This window comes from Haliotis cracherodii, unplaced genomic scaffold (genome assembly GCF_022045235.1).
Source record: "Haliotis cracherodii isolate W230 unplaced genomic scaffold, xgHalCrac1.p SCAF_10, whole genome shotgun sequence".
NCBI lineage: Eukaryota > Metazoa > Mollusca > Gastropoda > Lepetellida > Haliotidae > Haliotis > Haliotis cracherodii.
This window is the reverse complement of record NW_027266265.1, coordinates 34,151,321-34,171,121: the sequence shown is the minus strand read 5'-3', so window position 1 is coordinate 34,171,121 and position 19,801 is coordinate 34,151,321. Positions and strand designations below refer to the sequence as shown.

At 42.5% G+C, this 19,801-nt stretch overlaps 1 protein-coding gene across 1 annotated transcript; it reads right to left on the bottom strand.

The window, feature by feature from the left end:
• Positions 1 to 6,002: 6,002 nt before the first annotated feature.
• LOC139449651 (uncharacterized) lies at positions 6,003 to 14,477 on the bottom strand. Its single transcript, XM_071231135.1, has 5 exons — positions 14,442 to 14,477; positions 10,610 to 10,803; positions 9,061 to 9,159; positions 8,010 to 8,138; positions 6,003 to 6,192 (listed from the first exon to the last, which is right to left on the bottom strand). The coding sequence occupies exons 1-5, from the start codon at positions 14,475 to 14,477 to the stop codon at positions 6,003 to 6,005; spliced, it is 648 nt and encodes a 215-aa protein (XP_071087236.1).
• Positions 14,478 to 19,801: the final 5,324 nt, after the last annotated feature.

The following is a 19,801-nucleotide window of genomic DNA, read 5'->3' as shown; positions in this document are numbered from 1 at the left end:
ACTATAAGACTTTTTAATATGCCTACTACCTTTGTTTTGGCAATACAAGTGTACGTGTATTATTTGACAAAGAGTATCTACTTGTAAAACATACACCTATGTATTTATAAAATGAAACAACTTCATCGGGTTTTCCTTTATAATGCCATTTTGTTCTTTTATTGAAACGTTACCACCATTTTAAAAAAAATACAACATCTTTTGTCCATTTTTACCCTACGAGCGGGCACGGGTGGCCCAGTCGTCTAAGGTGCCGCGATTCGCTGTGCAGAGTTGCGTCCCTTGGCCACGCCAGAAACCTATGATTGTGGGTTTGAATCCCGGTTCGCCCCAACTATGTTTCTAGGTTTGTCAGCACCATATCCGTGCTCGTGGGTTCACCTGCATCACTTTGGGCTTTCCTCCCATATTAAGCTGACACGCCGTGATATGACTGGAATACTGTTAAAAGCGGCGTTAAACCCAACTCAATCACTCACTCATTTTTCCCTACGGGTACAGCGTTGAGTACAGTGATTTATGCTGTACTAATATAAACAGACATGACGGTGGCAGCGTAATGATGTGGGGATTTTGTTTCAAACAAACCTAGTGCTATGTGCCGTGACAACCCAAAGTTATTCTGATGAAATCCTACGGCGAACAGAGTTCTAATGTTCTTGATATTATCATTGTTCATATTCTCCAAGTGTCCACTGCTGTCCTATGTCATCACCCATCACGCGTTTGGCTGTGCAAAGAATGTGTTACTTCACACACCCAAACCTCTTTTTCAGGATTTTATATTGATCTGACATTTTACAATAAACTGAACTGTTGTTAACTGATGTATGATTTTACATCACCTAAAATACATCAAGAACATAACTGCGCATTCTGTTAGCCTTTTTTGTAGGATTCGGTGATAATTACATGTTTCTATTTTGTTCTATCCGTCGTCCTGCCAGTGAATAACAAAAACACATTTTGCTGCTAGGATGGAATAATTTGTTATGGAGTTGCAATTGTGCCACGGTTAGTTTCAGGTGGCCTTCGTGCTTGCTAATTCAGTATATTGGCTTATGAGTACGTTTATCCAGAGGTCATATAATATATGGTCTCTGGTTTATCTAACTTACTTCCCGCTCTCTTATATCGTGGGCAGTTTGGCAGGGTATAGGTTTTAACAGGGAGTATATATATGTCTTATATATTCCTTGAGTTAAATAAGTTAAATATATATAGATAAATATTCACAGCGCTGGCCAATTCAAGAGTATAGGTTTCAACAGGGAGTATATATATGTCTTATATATTCCTTGAGTTAAATAAGTTAAATATATATAGATAAATATTCACAGCGCTGGCCAATTCAAGAGTATAGGTTTCAACAGGGAGTATATATATGTCTTATATATTCCTTGAGTTAAATAAGTTAAATATATATAGATAACTATTCACAGCGCGGGCCAATACAAATTATAACAGCAGCTGGGCTATTATTACTATGGCCAACAGCACGGTGCAGGTCAGTGGCTCCTAATTAGCGCAAGAGAATGGCCAGTTGGCCAATGAAGCTTGACATTGTGGATGAGGTGCGGGATACGGCAGGCTGACGAGAGAGGTATCGTATTCGATACATGGCAGCTGGTCAGTGAAATTAGTATACTTTCTGTAAGTCGGGACTTGACCTTCGGACAGCGGCTTGGCAGGTTGGCTCTCTAACGCCTCTGATAAGCTGCCTGGCCATGTCTGTCCCATTACCACAATCGTGATTATAAAGATGCTGTAATTATAATATGACAAATAAAGTGTTGTGGACCCACGGATGGACTCCTGTGTTTGAAGGACAGATATCCCAACCGTAATAGCCCGGGATACTTATTATGAGAGATATCCAGTATGATCCTGTGTATCCGCTGTCCTATATTTCACAAATGGCGTCTGAGCATTATCGCCATGTCGCCATATCGTAATATCGCAATGTCGCACTATCGCCATTTTGCCGTATTGCGTTGCAATATCGCAATGTCGTGTCGTGTTGTCGCAATGTCGTGTCGTGTTTTCGCCATGTCGGTTTGTATAATCGCCATGTCGCGTCGTATCATTGCTTTGTCGCGTAGTATTATCGATCGCCATGTCGTTGCATGTTATCGCTATTTCGTTTTTAGCTGAATAGCAATATCGCTATATCATGCTGCGATATCGCAATAACGTTCTATCCCTTTGTCGCCATATCGCGCGGAGTTATTGCGACGGCGCTTTTTGCAACCATAGTTTTCTAGAATTACTTGTGGAAACAAAGTTGCAACTTGTACGACAGAAAACACCTCTATTCACATTAACCAACGACACCAGACTTCGTCTGGCTTCGTTTACATTTCTTGAAAAAACATGACGTATCTAAATAACAAACTACCCATTTTAGTGGTACTGTATTATGTTCAAAACGTAAATATGTCTTTATATTAGAATACGGGTGCAGGCAATAACGTAGAAGCGACCGTCAGGATTTTCAATTTACGTCACAGGTCATTACGCATTTGATTTTAAACCCAGCTCCAGGAAAATTTAAGGTTCACCGTCATACTATAGTCTCACATGTAGGATCTATAGGGTCGACAGTCATACTATAGTCTCACACGTAGGAACTATTGGGTAGACAGTCATACTGTAGTCTCCCGTGTAAGAACTACAGGGTCGACAGTCATACTATAGTCTCACATGTAGGAACAACAGGCTCAACCGTCATACTATAGTCTCACATGTAGGATCTATAAGGTCGACAGTCATATTTAGTCTCACACGTAGGAACTATAGGGTCGACAGTCATATAGTAAACTATAGTCTCACATGTAGGAACTATAGGGTCGACAGTCATACTGCAGTCTCACATGTAGGAACAACAGGCTCAACCGTCATACTATAGTCTCACATGTAGGATCTATAGGGTCGACAGTCATACTATAGTCTCACACGTAGGAACTATAGGATAGACAGTCATACTGTAGTCTCACATGTAGGATCTATAGGGTCGACAGTCATACTGTAGTCTCCCGTGTTAGAACTACAGGGTCGACAGTCATACTATAGTCTCACATGTAGGAACAACAGGGTCGACAGTCATACTATAGTCTCACATGTAGGATCTATAGGGTCGACAGTCATATTTAGTCTCACATGTAGGAACTATAGGGTCGACAGTCATACTATAGTCTCACATGTAGGATCTATAGGGTCGACAGTCATACTATAGTCTCACATGTAGGATCTATAGGGTCGACAGTCATACTATAGTCTCACATGTAGGATCTATAGGGTCGACAGTCATACTATAGTCTCACATGTAGGAACTACAGAGTCGACAGTCACAGTGTGGTCTCACAGGTAGGAACTATAGGGTTGGCAGTCATACTGTAATCTCATATGTAGGATCTATATGATCCACAGTCAAAATGGTGTTTTAAATGTAGGATCTATAGGGTTGACAGTCATACTGTAGGCTCAAATGTAGTAACTACATGTATATGGTATATACGGGCAATTTCGCTGAGAAAGGAATCATTCAGATGAACGTTAATGAAAGGCTTTACAACATGTGTTGCGTTAATCAATGTTCACTCATCCACTCACACATGTACAAACAGATGCTTTAGCCGTGATCGCTGTAATCTACTTTAACCCATTTAACAAATAGGATATCATGGTCTGTGCGGGGCTGTTTCCTGTTTCAAACTCATGGTTGAAGGAGGATGTGTGGCCATGGCATTACAACATTTATTGACTCTGCATTAGGAATCGGTCGGCAGAACCTTCGGCAATAGTGGGGCGTGAATCTAGTGGTTAAAAATCCCATGTTCGATTCTCCACACTCAACCACTCACTCACAAACCCGGCAAAAATAAATACGTCTAATTCTGAGTTTATCAATTTCTCATGTCAGTAAATATGATTGAATAAAACCAATATGCGGTACGTGTAAGTGCATATCTGGTTGGTTTGTTGTTAAACGCCATACATAGCAGTATTCAAACCTGGCAATCCATTGCTCAAGCTTGTAGTATGTGTAACATCCTACCCTGTCCGGTAGGATCCGACACCAATCACCTGATCGAAATACTCCCCCTTTTCGACAAGCATCGATTGGGACAGTCTACAACTGTCATGGTTCTGTGTTCACCGTCCCTGTTTTCATAACCGACTTCTGAAAGTTTGAAAAAGCGTCTACAGTTTCGTATTCAATAACTCCATACCGTCGAAATATATCTTTATGTATTTTTTTCTCATGTCATTCTGCTCAAAAACAGATTCCCACGTCGTGTCAGCTTGATATGTGGAGGTAAGGCAAACGTTACGCATGTCTTAGACGAGTATAGTTTTGACGTACAAAAGTAATCAGGGGTAATCTCGGATTCGAAGCGACGCTTAGCGGATCCGACTAAGGGACATAAATGTGCATACCGAGTTGCAGCCCATCAGTGTTCATAGTCATAGATGTTTCTCTCTTTCTTTGTTATTTAACGCTGCACTCACCAATATTCCAGCTGTATGACGGCGGTCTGTAAATAATCGAGTCTGGACCAGACAATCCAGTGATTGACATCATGAGCATCGAATCACGCAATTGGGATGCGATGACATGCATCAACCAAGTCAGTGAGCCTGACCACCCGATCCCGTTAGTAGCCTCTTACGACAAGCATAGTCGCCTTTTACGGCAATATTCATAGATGGAGAAACCACACGAATACCAAAACTCACACAGCTGTCGATTTGCTGTTACTGGTGCTATTACCAATAAGGTACATAAGGTACAAGAGGATTACAAGCTATAGGTTCTGTTGCTCAGGAAGTAAATCTTTATGAATTCACTAAACGGACAAAAAGCTATGGTAGCTATCGCAGCACTGAGGTGGTCGTAACTTCAACACTTTAATATAGACTTACGTTGGTTGGTTGGTTTGTTGTTCAACGCCGCACTCAGCAATATTCCAGCTATATGACGGCGGTCTGTAAATAATCGAGTCTGGACCAGACAATCCAGTGATTTATATCATGCGCATCGATCAACGCAATTGGGATCGATGACATGCATCAACCACGTCAGCGAGTCTGACCACCCGATCCCGTAAGTCGCCTTTTACGACAAGCATAGTCACCTTTTACTGCAAGCATGGGTTGCTGAAGACCCCGGAATCTTCACGTGTCAACATAGACTTTGCGCTACGATCGCTCTGTGGAACGTAGCCCAGACATGTGAAACTTGTATGTCCAATCATTTAGTGGTCTTTCAACTTTTGGTTTCTTTAAATGAAACAAATTTTGACAATGCGTATCTTGGATTCAGATGAATACGGTGCATTGTCACGTTGTTGTTGTAACGAATGATCTAAGGGAAATAACTGTCAATTTATTAAGTTAGAGTTATGTCCCTTCAACCTGAGGGCAAATGATAAATTTGCGAAAGAAGTCAGCATTCGTTATATTACATTGTTGCAAGTGTTTTCATGTGTACGTCTTTCAGATTTTAGGTGTCATCATTGATGACTCCAATTGCATTGTGTGTCCAGGTCACATTTATCAGCAAGGAAATATGAACAAGAATTACTCACGCAGACGTATTTTTATTAAACATCTCTTGAATATCACTTAACACGCAAATTAAAGGGAAGGGCGGAGGGGTTCAGATAAAAACATGTTTTGGGTCACTGGAAGCATAAAACCAAGGAAAGGACCTTCATCTTAGCGATTTAGCGTCAAGAGGCCCATTCTTTCTGTTTCACCAGCAAGGAGTAATTTAACACTTAATTGTCCGGATTGTCCGGATTCAACGAAAGGGTTATCTTTCCTTGCCTTGATTTTCGCCAACAGGTTTGAAGTATACGTTCGAATAGGGGACAATGACATATGTGACTCTGTGCTGTGATCTCATTCATTTGGTTACACGATGATAATATTGAAATATTGCTTTGAACGTTGCCCTTCTTCCTTCTTCGCCATGTCAGATGCAGTGATGTACGCAACTACCAAAACCAGGTTCGTCTGCACTTGATGCCCATGCAGGTGCAGGAGGTCGGAACGATGATTCTGTCGTTGACAATCCGCTGTCCCATAGGCCGATCCCCACAGAACGCCAAGACAGAGACAAACTTGAACACTCGGAGGCATCGGTTGGATAGCCATGATCGCCTAAAGGTTAAACATCTAGGGTTCCTGAAAAATGAATTTTTAATTGTATGTTGATCGAGTTAATTCTAAAGTGTGTCAGTTGAGGGTAGACATTTACTAATTTGATGAAACCAAGGGAGTGAGTGAGTGAGTGAGTGAGTGAGTGAGTATGGTTTTACGCCGCTTTTAGCAATATTCTAGCAATATCACGGCTGGGGACACCAGAAATGGGCTTCACACATTGTACCCATGTTGGGAATCGAACCCGGGTCTTCGGCGTGACGAGCGAACGCTTCAACCATTAGGCTACCCGACCGCCCCTGAAACCCAGGGACAAGGTGCTGACAGACCATTGATCATCATGTGTGAGAATCTAGGATTCAAACCAAAAATCCACCGACAAATTCACGGCTAGGGCGCGCAACTCTGCATAGGGCGGCCCGTGCTTCTTCTTATAAAAAGTGGGGCGGTCGGGTAGCGTAGTGGTTAAAGCGTTCGCTCGTCACGCCGAAGACCCGGGTTCGATTCCCGACATGGGTACAATGTGTGAGCCCATTTCTTGTGTCCCCCACCGTGATATTGCTGGAATATTGCTAAAAGCGGCTTAAAACCAAAGTCACTCACTCTTATAAAAAGTACATGACCCTGCCGAGGTGAGGTGAGGTGAAATTGGGTTTAACGTCGCGTCCAAGATTACTGCACTTATATAGCGACGTGCATGCACGTGTGTGTGTGTGTGTGTGTGTGTGTGTGTGTGTGTGTGTGTGTGTGTGTGTGGCTGCTTGTACTAGTCCGGACTGATGCCGATTTATAGTGCTAGCTCACTGAGATACCATGCCGCAGTTTAACATGAATACCACACTCAGACACAGTATACTGACTCCGAGCCGACCAGTCCTTGTTTTAGCCCCTTAATGCCGTGACCCTGCCGAAAATTTGGTACTTATCTTCCGACTAAGCCACAAACCGGTCAATTATTCTTAGCGGGCAATCGTAAAAGATGGCCTTCGTTATGTTTTTTCGACAGCAAGGGACCGACCATTATAAAGTGGATATTGGTAGTGGTGGTGGGGGGGGGGGGGGGGGGGGGGGGGGAATGATTTTTATCGATTACAATGAATTGTCCCAGAAATTGCTTGGAACAATTATTTATGTTTCAAACTGTTGAAAAGAGATTATCAGCCACAAAATCTACACTGTTGCAAGATGAGATTTTTTTATATAAATATTTAGGCCTATAGTAATTAAAAAGATTATATCTAGTTTTCACAGGAATATCAAATGGTGACTTTTCCGGCAAGCACTGCGAGCGGGGTTAAACAACAAACCAACCAACAAACAAAACTATTATTACCCCGGTCAATGCATTAGTGTGCATTCAATTTTATTCTCAGCTCCCACGGGAGTATACAATACTGCTTTTTAACTGCATTTAATTTATCATCCAAAACTGGCTCCCACAGGAGATATCGCTTGGAAAGGTCAAGCGATATCTACACTGTAGATATCATCAATTGCATCACAATGCTTTGCAGACCATTATGACGTCATTGGTTACCATGACGTCATAATCAAATGATATTTCTAATGGCCCTGCTACTGAAGCTGTTAGCAGTATTTTTTACACTTAAGACACTGCTTATTACTGTCTACAAACTGAAAAAGTTGTAAGATTGATTTTGGATGATAAATAAAATCTCACCCTCATGTCTTTTGATATCAAATATATCAACACTCGTTGATAAAAGTGGAAAAAATACTCGGCAAGCCTCGGAGTTTTCCCACTTTTATCAACTCGGGTTGATATATTTGATATCGAAATACACGAGGGTGAGATTCTCTATTTCACCGCTAAAATTTACCGGCAGACAGCAAAGTGGATGAGTGGTTGGATGTTCCGTATGACCCAGCATGTGTCGTTGTTATCTCCCATGTAGCTCTGCAGCACCTTCACGTCGGCTGGACACGGGTCCTTGGTCACGTTGGCCAGTCTGAAACACCACACAAGGTTTAGTTAATGCGAACATCAGCTATCACCAACCTAGTTCTAACTGACCAGCATACTGGGTGGTGGGGTCGTCTAGTGGTTTAAGCGTCCGCTCGACGGGCTCGATTCCCCACATAGGCAAAATGTGTGAAGCCAATTTCTGGTGTCCCACACCGTGATATTGCTACAAGCGGCGTAAAAACATACGCACTGGATAGGGATCTTCTCGCTTTTCTTAACACTGTGGTGTAGTCACTGAATGTGTGAGTTACTTGGGTGTAATGCCAGTTTGAACAGTATTCAAGTTATATCAAGGCATGTCAGCTTGATGTTGGAGAAAAGGTTCAAGTGATGCAGGTGAACCCACGAGCATGATGCTGACGCCTACCGTAATTTGTAGGTGCATAATAATACTTCTCTTATTATATTTGGTTAAATTTGTCATGGGTGAGTGAGTGAGTATGGTTTTAAGCCGCTTTTAGCAATATTCCAGCAATATCACTGCGGGGGACACCAGAAATGGGCTTCACACATTGTACCCATGTTGGGAATCGAACCCAGGTCTTCGGCGTGACGAGCGAACGCTTTAACCACTAGGCTACCCGACCGCCCCTAAATTTATCATGGATACGCCACTCAGACACAATATTAACACATAGCTGACCAGTACTTGTTTTCTACCCTTAATGCCGAGCAACAGGCAAGGTAACAAGAAGTACCATCTTTTAACGCCATTTAGTATGAACCTCGGATCTTCCGCTTTCGGGACAGGAGCTCTATCGACTCAAACTTGACGGCTGTCGTTGAACTAGTGGTTAATTTGGTAAGATTGTGTCGGGACTGGACTGTGAGTTTGACACAACCGGATTCGACATATCCAAGTTCGAGACGACTGCGTTCGACTTTATTTGCAAAACGATACTTACACAGGATCCTCTGGAAATTTGGGGTCAGTTGACGAAGCGTTGAATAAACTGAGACATGGAGTTAGGTTCGCATCAGCAGTTTCGTTGTTGATAGCTTCCCTATCAAACAGACATCAAGATGACAATAAAAGAAATGCAGGAATCAACTACTTAATTCAAATACAAAGAAGGTAAAAAGTGAATGAATGCGTTTGTCAGTTGTAGTTATGACCTGTAACAGGACCTTCAGCTGATCTCGATTGAGGAGATCAAGACGCATAAAATTGCAAAACGGAGATTACAAATACATCTCAGGATATATCAGATACCAGGGCCTATGCACTGTAATGGGGACTGCAGGATATATCAGCTACCATGGCATATGCACTGTCATGGAGACTGCAGGATATATGAGCTACCATGGCATATGTACTGTAATAGAGACTGCAGGATATCTCAGCTACCATGGCATATGTACTGTAATGGAGACCGCAGGATATATGAGCTACCTTGGCCTATGCACAGTACTGGAGACTGCAGGATATATCAGCTACCATGGCATATGCACTGTCATGGAGACTGCAGGATATCTCAGCTACCATGACATATGTACTGTAATGGAGACTGCAGGATATCTCAGCTACCATGGCATATGCACTGTCATGGAGACTGCAGGATATATGAGCTACCATTGCATATGCACTGTCATGGAGACTGCAGGATATCTCAGCTACCATGGCATATGTACTGTAATGGAGACCGCAGGATATATCAGCTACCATGGCATATGCACTGTAATGGAGACTGCAGGATATCTCAGCTACCATGGCATATGCACCGTCATGGAGACTGCAGGATATCTCAGCTACCATGGCATATGTACTGTAATGGAGACCGCAGGATATATCAGCTACCATGGCATATGCACTGTCATGGAGACTGCAGGATATATGAGCTACCATGGCATATGTACTGTAATAGAGACTGCAGGATATCTCAGCTACCATGGCATATGTACTGTAATGGAGACCGCAGGATATATCAGCTACCATGGCATATGCACTGTCATGGAGACTGCAGGATATCTCAGCTACCATGGCATATGCACCGTCATGGAGACTGCAGGATATATCAGATACCAGGGCCTATGTACTGTAATGGAGACCGCAGGATATATCAGCTACCATGGCATATGCACTGTCATGGAGACTGCAGGATATATCAGCTACCATGGCATATCCACTGTCATGGAGACTGCAGGATATCTCAGCTACCATGGAATATGTACTGTAATGGAGACTGCAGGATATCTCAGCTACCATGGCATATGTACTGTAATGGAGACTCGCAGGATATCTCAGCTACCATGGCACATGCACTGTCATGGAGACTGCAGGATATCACGGTATCAAGTTGGCACTCACGGCCACTTACCGATTCAGTGAATTAATCCTCAGTTACATTGGGGTAACTTAATTAAATTCGGGAACGTAATATGTATATCGCATGAACCCCTGAATTAGCATCACGTCACCCGTTACAGTGAGATAGACAAATCCAGTCCTCTTACTCGGGATATCCCGTGGCGTTGCTGGACAACATGAACGGCTGTGAGAAGTCAGTTTGTTGAGGACAATTTAGGATGTATCTCCTGATGAAGCGTTTATCTCTCACGTTGACGTCAACTGAGTCCTCATCAACATCGACGTCATCAATGTCATAGCCTACGACAGCAGGGGTGAACAGGAAAACCAGAAGTAGAACCTAAAGTACAGGTTAATGAACAATTATACGTCACATGTTAAGGGATCTCACATGGATGTCAACCTGTTTAAAGTATTGTCCATTGTACAAATCAATATCATAAGTATGTGTTCATTAATCAGTATGGAATTGTGAAGTAAAAAGCATATTAATTGGCTGTGCTGTTTGGCACTATTGGAAGTGCCATAATCCGCGTGTTAGTTAGAATCCCAGCTTTCCCCTGATCATAATCAATGGTCTGTCAGGAACATACACGTGTTTCTGGCAAATTATTAACGCCAATGGCCTTTGTTACTTTTTACTTTCATCCAAAGCGCAGACGTATGATGGTTATACAATTGGAATACTGTTCAAACTTTTTGAAGACTCACTCACTGGCCAAAGAACAAAGTCGTCTGAGGCTTTGTAGTTTACGCCCCTTGTGGCCATAGCTGACCTTTGGTTCCAGTCAAGATTAGAACTACCATCACCACACCACCACAGCTAGAATTACCATCACGTTACTTTTACCAAACCGGATCACGACTCAACTGTCCATGTGCTTTCCTCCCACACAAAGCCAAGACGTCGTAATATAACAGTTACTAAAATACTGTTAAAAGTGGCTTTACACAACATTCACTCACTCACTCACTCACTCACTCACTCACTCACTCACTCACCCACCAACCCACCCACCCACTCACTCACTCACTCACTCACCTATGTACTCTGAACAAACGGAACACCATGATATAACTGGAATATTGTTAAAAGCGGCGTTAAACCCAACTCACTCACTCACTCACTCACTGAACAAACGGAGATGATGCCGAAATGATTATTTTCATGTTATCCTTAAGTAATGCCTGTCAGTTGTCAAAACCATTACGCATTCCTTTCCACTCGCCCCGTGACCCATACGAACTACGGCACCTTATCGATATATGCGATAACATAACAATCGGGTCTGTTATCGAAGGGCTAAGATCTAATCTTGTGTGGTACATTGTGGCGAAACCAGTCAACCGGTATGTGTGAACGTGTTCAAAGTCTGAACTGGAACCAAATGACCTCCTCGTCCTTGAACCGTACGTTAAACCAGAAAGGCGACTGGACTGTCTGAGGTCGTATCTACAGTGGTTCTGAGTGTTGTGGTGATTAATCAATATCTATGTAGTCTGTCGGTTAATTTCAAACTATGACCTTGTAAATACATACACAGCTGCGCATCATATGACCAGGTCATACAGAGAAATGGGTCCATTCATTAGTTATGAATAGTTATGTGCCACCCTTACACGAGCGATATCATGTCATCAACGTTGATTCAGATGATGTGAAAAAAATACTATGAAATAAATATACATTTACATTCCGTTAAAAAATACATTTTTATTACAACTCGTATATTTAAAAACGTATATTACTCGCTTTCACTCCAAGGATATATTTGAAATACACTCTTAAAACATACCGTTTAGCGATGGTTAAATTTTACCCCTGAACGCATTGAAATACTCCTAGAATTATCAGTTTACCTGAGAGTGAGTGAGTGAGTTGGGTTTTACGCCGATTTTAACAGTATTACAGTTATATCGTGGCGTGTCAGCTTAATGTGGGAGGAAAGCCCGAAGTAATGCAGGTCTCAGACGTTTACCACTTCGTTGAAACCCACGATCACGGCTATGGTGCTGACAAACCTTGAAACATAATTGGGGCGAACCGGGATTCCATCCACAATACATAGGTTTCTGGCGTGCCCAAGGTACGCAACTTTGCACAGCGAATCGCGGCACCTTAGACAACTGGGCCACCCGTGCCCCCAGCTTTCCTGAGAAAAAACATAAGGTCGTAACGGAACCAATAGAATAGGAGCAAGGGCCCATGGGGAGCTCGAGCAGTTCATACATTCGATGTCGGATACTGATTTAATTTCTTGAGTTATGGCACATACTTTAAACGACACACCCTTCTAAAACATAATTGTGAAAGTGTTAACATCCTCCGAAAAATATTTCCAAACACAGAAATCATAGTACAATGCAAAATGTTATCCATACATAGCACGGCAAAAGTTCTGGCTGTGACACTAACCTTACATTTATGGTATGAAATCTTAATGGTATGATCTTTGGCCCCTCTTTGTTTTAGACCCACGTAATCTGATTTCTAAACTAAACCATCCCAGATGATCTATAAACGCATGAGTAAATCTTATCCCAGATGATCTAATGCATGAGTTCACTGAGGCGTATAATACAGTGGAAGAGGCCACATGAGACTATTTAACGAAATGCACTACTCAGTTTAAGCAGCCTAAGTTGTACACTGAAATACATATTGAAAAAACCAGGACTCCAGTGCCCCAACTCTATGACGAGAATTAGGATTTTTTATTTCCTTCTGTATTTAATTGAGGATTTAATTTTTTGTTGTTTAAATCCGCACTGAGCAATATTGAATCCAGTGATTGACATCATGAGCATCGATCCACGCAATTGGGAAACGATGACATGCATCAACCAAGTCAGCGAGCCTGACCACCCGATCCCGTTAGTCGCCCCTTACGACAAGCATAGTGGCTTTTTATTGCAGGCATGGGTTGCTGATCCTGATGAGATTTTAAAATGAAACAGTATAAACTTTGAGAAGGTTGATGCAAATGCTGCTAATGATCAGTGGCTGTATGTGTTATCTCGTTATACCTTGGAGAGTGATGCTGTTCATCACTGTCGGATGCCATCATGGTAAACTGACAGGCGCCCCCTTCCGCCCATCCACCCCCACAACCACCACACAACTGAAGTCGTTCGGATTTTTATCCGACATCGAAGTTTTAAACTGCTCCATACTCTCTGCTGGCTGTTAAGTCCCCCTGTGAAGATCCCGGTTTGAATTGAACGATACATGACGTACATGTACCATATTACAACAGATGAATCCAGAGCAGGCGTTTATTTCAAATACGAAAACAACGGTTAGATACTATCAGCGCACATAAAATAAATTTCAGTCCTGATATAAAAGAGCACCATCCTAACCCTGAAAGATGAATGCTTTTTTCTCGATGCCTCTGTACCTTAAAATCCTGCATCATATATCAAATTAGTATGATAAATAAAAGCATTTAAGAGGTGATAGCCTATCATAGAGATATTGATATCGTGTGGCTGGATTTCTGGTCAATCACTTGATTGTCTGGTTTGTTTACCACTTTTTCGCATTTTATGCCGAATGAAATTTCATCGGACTATTCTCTGACTGGTTATTCTCTGGCGTTGACGTTTTATTTATTTTTTTCAAACGTGTATCATGCTTAAATAATTTATAAAATACAGATACATTGTAAACATTTGCAAAATCATTGTGAAATCATAAGGAAATTATCGATTAGTTATGGACCATAAAGAAATGAGATTAGTTTAACGCCACTTTGAACCCTATTTCCGTCATATCATGGCGTGTCAGCTTGATGCAGGATGAAAGACTGAAGAGGTACAGATCTTTGACGTTTACCAGTTTGGTAAAATCAACGAGCACGGATGCAGAGCTAAAAATCTAAGGATATGGGATTCGAACCCAAGATCAAAGTAGTCTAGCATGCGGAATATACGACGAAGCCAACCGTACGTAAAGAATGCTGTTGTATAACTTACCTGAAGTTTCATGATGTTTGACCGCTGATCGCTCATGTCTTACACAGAACACAGAGGCCATGGTCCTTATATAGAGACGCTGGGGAGGGTGTGAGATGACACCTGCTCCCAGCGTACCTGTTTTTGACCATGCGTTTAGTCGAGCATGCACATGCATCCTGTTCCCTAGCATGACGTCGCCACGTCTACCCGGACAGAGCAATATCAAAAGGACAATTTGCTGACTAATAATGACTTTGTTTATGCACGTTTCTGTGTTTATGGCGAGAATGTCAAGCTGCGGTTTGCATTGTCACTTTCCAGTTAATGGGTAACCAGTCACGGTTGTGTTTCAAAGCTTTTCATTGCGAAACACTCATGTAGAGTGTGAAAAGATGTCTCGTATCTATTCTTTGCAACGTGTAGATTTGAACAGATTAAATTATACGGCATGTCATAAAAGTTTATGATTTTAAAAGGAATTTTCAAAATGAAATATACAGCTGAAAGGCTATTTCGTAAGTGCGTGGGTACGTGAGTGAGGTCGGTGTTGGGCCCCTTTGATATGGAAATGTGTGTGTGTGTGTGTGTGTGTGTGTGTGTGTGTGTGTGTGTGTGTGTGTGTGTGTGTGTGTGTGTGTGTGTGTGTGTGTGTTCATTACACTTACTTATTATTTTACTTACAGTCCAATCAGTTTGTATTTTTTTATATTATGGGTTTATGGAACGTAAAATGCAAAACTAGATTTGTGGGATTTGTATTGGAAAAAATATAACCGGAGCCCTGACAGAGAGTAAATTGAATAATTAAACGTTGCTTGAATACATGTATATATATTTTTAAGAACTGGACAGTCCAGATATTTGTGCTTGTCAATAATCTTTCGCCGCCCAACGGCTCGCAGGTTTAACGAAAACTTCAACGTAGTCATACGCGACGCACAAACGTCGTCATAATGCATATGACGTGACAGTTAGTGACGTGTATAGTTCTTTTGAATTAAGTTTAGGTTTCAAAAGTCTAATGAACATCTTTTATTTTTCCAGTGTCTTCAACAACTCCAGATCGACTTCCTTGTAACTGTAGATAGCTTTTTTAATTCTTCTGATCTTAGGTTTCTTGTGTCACACACTCTTTGCCATTGGATATGGAATATTAACCCTAGTGTGCCGCGGATGAAATAAATTGAATTGTAGGTATTGATGCGTGTAGTAAATATCCGTTTTCAGTAGGTGTCCTTCCTTTATAATTTTCACGTCCAAAAATGAAATCTTACTATGGTCCCATTCCATAGTTAATGAAATCAAAAGATGGATCGAATCAAGAATCTTCCTGAAATTGTCTAACTTGTCCAGTGTTGAAAAGCGAATAAGAAAACATTCGTCCATCGAATATACCACGCCCCTAAGTGCAGGTCCTATATCGAAACATCCAACCCTAGTGTACAGTACACACCCCTATGTGCAGGTCCTATATTGAAACCGACCACCCTAGTGTACAGTACACACTCCAGTGTTGAGGTCCCATATTGAGGCCCACGACCCTAGTGTACAGTACACACTCCAGTGTTGAGGTCCCATATTGAGGCCCACGACCCTAGTGTACAGTACACACTCCAGTGTTGAGGTCCCATATTGAGGCCCACGACCTTAGTGTACAGTACACACTCAAGTGTTGAGGTCCCATATTGAGGCCCACGACCCTAGTGTACAGTACACACTCAAGTGTTGAGGTCCCATATTGAGGCCCACGACCCTAGTGTACAGTACACACTCCAGTGTTGAGGTCCCATATTGAGGCCCACGACCCTAGTGTACAGTACACACTCCAGTGTTGAGGTCCCATATTGAGGCCCACGACCCTAGTGTACAGTACACACTCCAGTGTTGAGGTCCCATATTGAGGCCTTCCACCCTAGGGTACAGTACACACCCCTATGTGCAGGTCCTATATTGAAGCCCACCACCCTAGTGTACAGTACACACTCCAGTGTGCAGGTCCTATATTGAAGCCCACCACCCTAGTGTACAGTACACACCCCTATGTGCAGGTCCTATATTGAAACCTACCACCCTAGTGTACAGTACACACTCCAGTTTGCAGGTCCAATATAGAAGCCCACCACCCTAGTGTACAGTACACACCCCTATGTGCAGGTCCTATATTGAAGCCCACAACCCTAGTGTACAGTACACACCCCTATGTGCAGGTCCTATATTGAAACCTACCACCCTAGTGTACAGTACACACTCCAGTGTTGAGGTCCCATATTGAGGCCTTCCACCCTAGTGTACAGTACACACCCCTATGTGCAGGTCCTATATTGAAGCCCACCACCCTAGTGTACAGTAAACACTCCAGTGTGCAGGTCTTATATTGAAGCCCACCACCCTAGTGTACAGTACACACTCCAGTGTTGAGGTCCTATACTGAAGCCCACCACCCTAGTGTACAGTACAGACCCCTATGTGCGGGTCCTATATTGAAGCCCACCACCCTAGTGTACAGTACAGACCCCAATATGCAGGTCCTATATTGAAGCCCACTACCCTAGTGTACAGTGCAGACCCCAATAGGCAGGTCCTAATGCAAGCCCACCACCCTAGTGTACAGTACAGACCCCAATATGCAGGCCCTATACTGAAGCCCACCACCCTAGTGTACGGTAAACACTCCAGTGTGCAGGTCTTATATTGAAGCCCACCACCCTAGTGTACAGTACACACTCCAGTGTTGAGGTCCTATACTGAAGCCCACCACCCTAGTGTACAGTACAGACCCCTATGTGCGGGTCCTATATTGAAACCCACCACCCTAGTGTACATTCCAGACTCCTACGTGCAGGCCCTATAATGAAGCCTACCACCCTAGTGTACAGTACAGACCCCAATGTGCAGGTCCTGTACTGAAACTCACCACCCTTGTTTGCAGTAAACACAGTCTGCGTGCATGTCATATCTTTGTCCAACCCCTTGTACTTCAAAATATTTCAAAAGTGTCTAACCACACAGCCAATATTGATATTCAGAATGTCGATAAATTTATTTTTTCAGGAAAGCAGATTAATAAATATGAACATTTAGATTTCATATTTTCCGCTTGATCTGGTGATATACCATTATTCAGATACGTGGGTTCAACTGTCAGAACGTGAGTTTTCTGAAGTTTGTTTTGCTGAACATGTTACACAGACAAAATAAAAGCTAATTCTGGATCCAGTATGGAAACATTGCAACTTCAGAACTTTCATAATGATGTTATCGGTGAATCACTCGGTATGGGCAGCGACTGAATTGGCAGCGAGTTGTATACAAATGTTGACCTGTGGACTTTGGTGCAGTGTCCCTTCCTTTACTTACAATATATAATGTTTGCACTTATATTGCGCTTGCCTCCATACACTCAGCGCATGCTCAAAGCGCTCATCATCTCATCCTTCTGGGCACCCTTTTGTATGACTGGATGAACAGAGGGGTATATCCTACTCATTATCGCATAGGGAGTCACCCTATATGCTTCATGTGCTGCAGGGGCCAGGGGGCAGTCGTCTAAGGCGCCGCGATTCGCTGTGCAGAGTTGCGTCCCTTGGGCACGCGAGAAACCTATGATTGTGGGTTCGAACCCGGTTCGCCCCGATTATGTTTCAGGATTTGTCAGCACCATACCCGTGCTAGTGGGTTTCACCGAAGTGGTAAACGTCTGAGACCTGCATCACTTCGGGCTTTCCTCCCACATTAAGCTGACACGCCGTGATATAACTGGAATACTGTAAAAAGCGGCGTTAAACCCAACTCACACACACACACACTCTTGTGCTGCAGCTTGGGGCAGGACCAAAGCCCTGGAAAGGCTCCCGTTATGCTGCAGAACGTGGTCACTAATGCATCTGCATTCCGCGACCGACGTTTCTTAACTTCGCCTCATTTGAAACTTGTGCGCTGTACACAGGACCAATGCCACCACGTGTGTCAGGATCCGCTGAGTATAGGTTAAAATCTACATATGATCGACATCTCGCAACATCCTATCTGTTCTCATTATGTTTATCAAAGGGGTAAGACCTGCTAATGACATCTAGTGATGTAACTGCCTTCATTTGTGTGTTTGTCTCCCATTACTGAAATGAGTTCCGAACGCATGTTCAAGGGATTTTGAAAGTGCCAAGGGACGCAACTCAGCACTGTAAACGGCCAGGCATTTATAATTACATCATCCGACGTCCATGTTATGGTCAAGACGTGAGATTGTCACATTACCTCAAAGAATCATTATTTTAAGGCGATCGTTCGGTGTTGAAATATTTTCAATATTGTACATTGTCATGATCTTTGACTTCGTGATCATGTTAATCATGGTACGTTTTTTTCTAAAATACATATCTTAACTCTTTTTACACAATGTTAGTTCCCGTGAGTACACTGTAAACATAAAACGTCAACGCCAGAGTGTAACCAGTCTCGATTATCCACCGAAACAGATTCCACTAGGCGTGAAAGGCAAAATAACGGTGAATATTGTATGAAAATCAATGATGCCATCAGTGAAAAGGGGAAGCGTGTCCTACTGGTAGCACCCGCCACTCACACAATTTGCATAAACAGTAAATAAAGAATTACATCGCATCGGCGATATTTGAGCCATGTAGCGATGGAATTAAGGTAGTCGTTTTAAGATATCTGTCCACAATGGACAGTGAAACAGTGAGGTGTATCACGGTTTCAGAATAAAATAAACTATATCACAATTTAAAAAACACACATAGGAATCATGGAATCATGGGGGAAATAGAATTCGAGATTTCGGCTCGACACCATTTTTAAAACATGTATAGTGATGTCAAGTTATGTCATTTTAATATTGGAGTTAAGGCCGCTTGGTTTGTCAGCACCTCAGGTCTGACGCTGTGCTTCGGAGGCATAGCACGGTGTGTCAGATTAATGACAGTGACACTGAATCTATCAGACACCCGCTGATACCCGTTACATGGAGAACATTCAGAACGCTGACAACCTGTTAAACTGGCAGGCATCTAACATTTAAATTGCCCCAGAAAGCAACAATATCATCATCAAATGGTAGCCTCAGATAGTGACACGGGTATACAAGACTCGGGTACAATGAGAGAGGATAATTTTAAAGGCCACGAAATGACGGAAATATTACTCAAAGCGGCGTTAAATGGAGCTCATTAGTCAGTAAGTCAGTTAGTCCCCCACCCCCAACCTCCCATACTCACTGGAAAAGTATAGCGGTATGAATTGAATGGTATAGAATGCCAACACGTTCCAGGTTTCGTGATGAGACACGCCTGTGCCAGATGTCAAGCCTTCGTAGATAACAAATGTAGGATTGGTTTTAAAGGCAAAAATGTCATTACAAA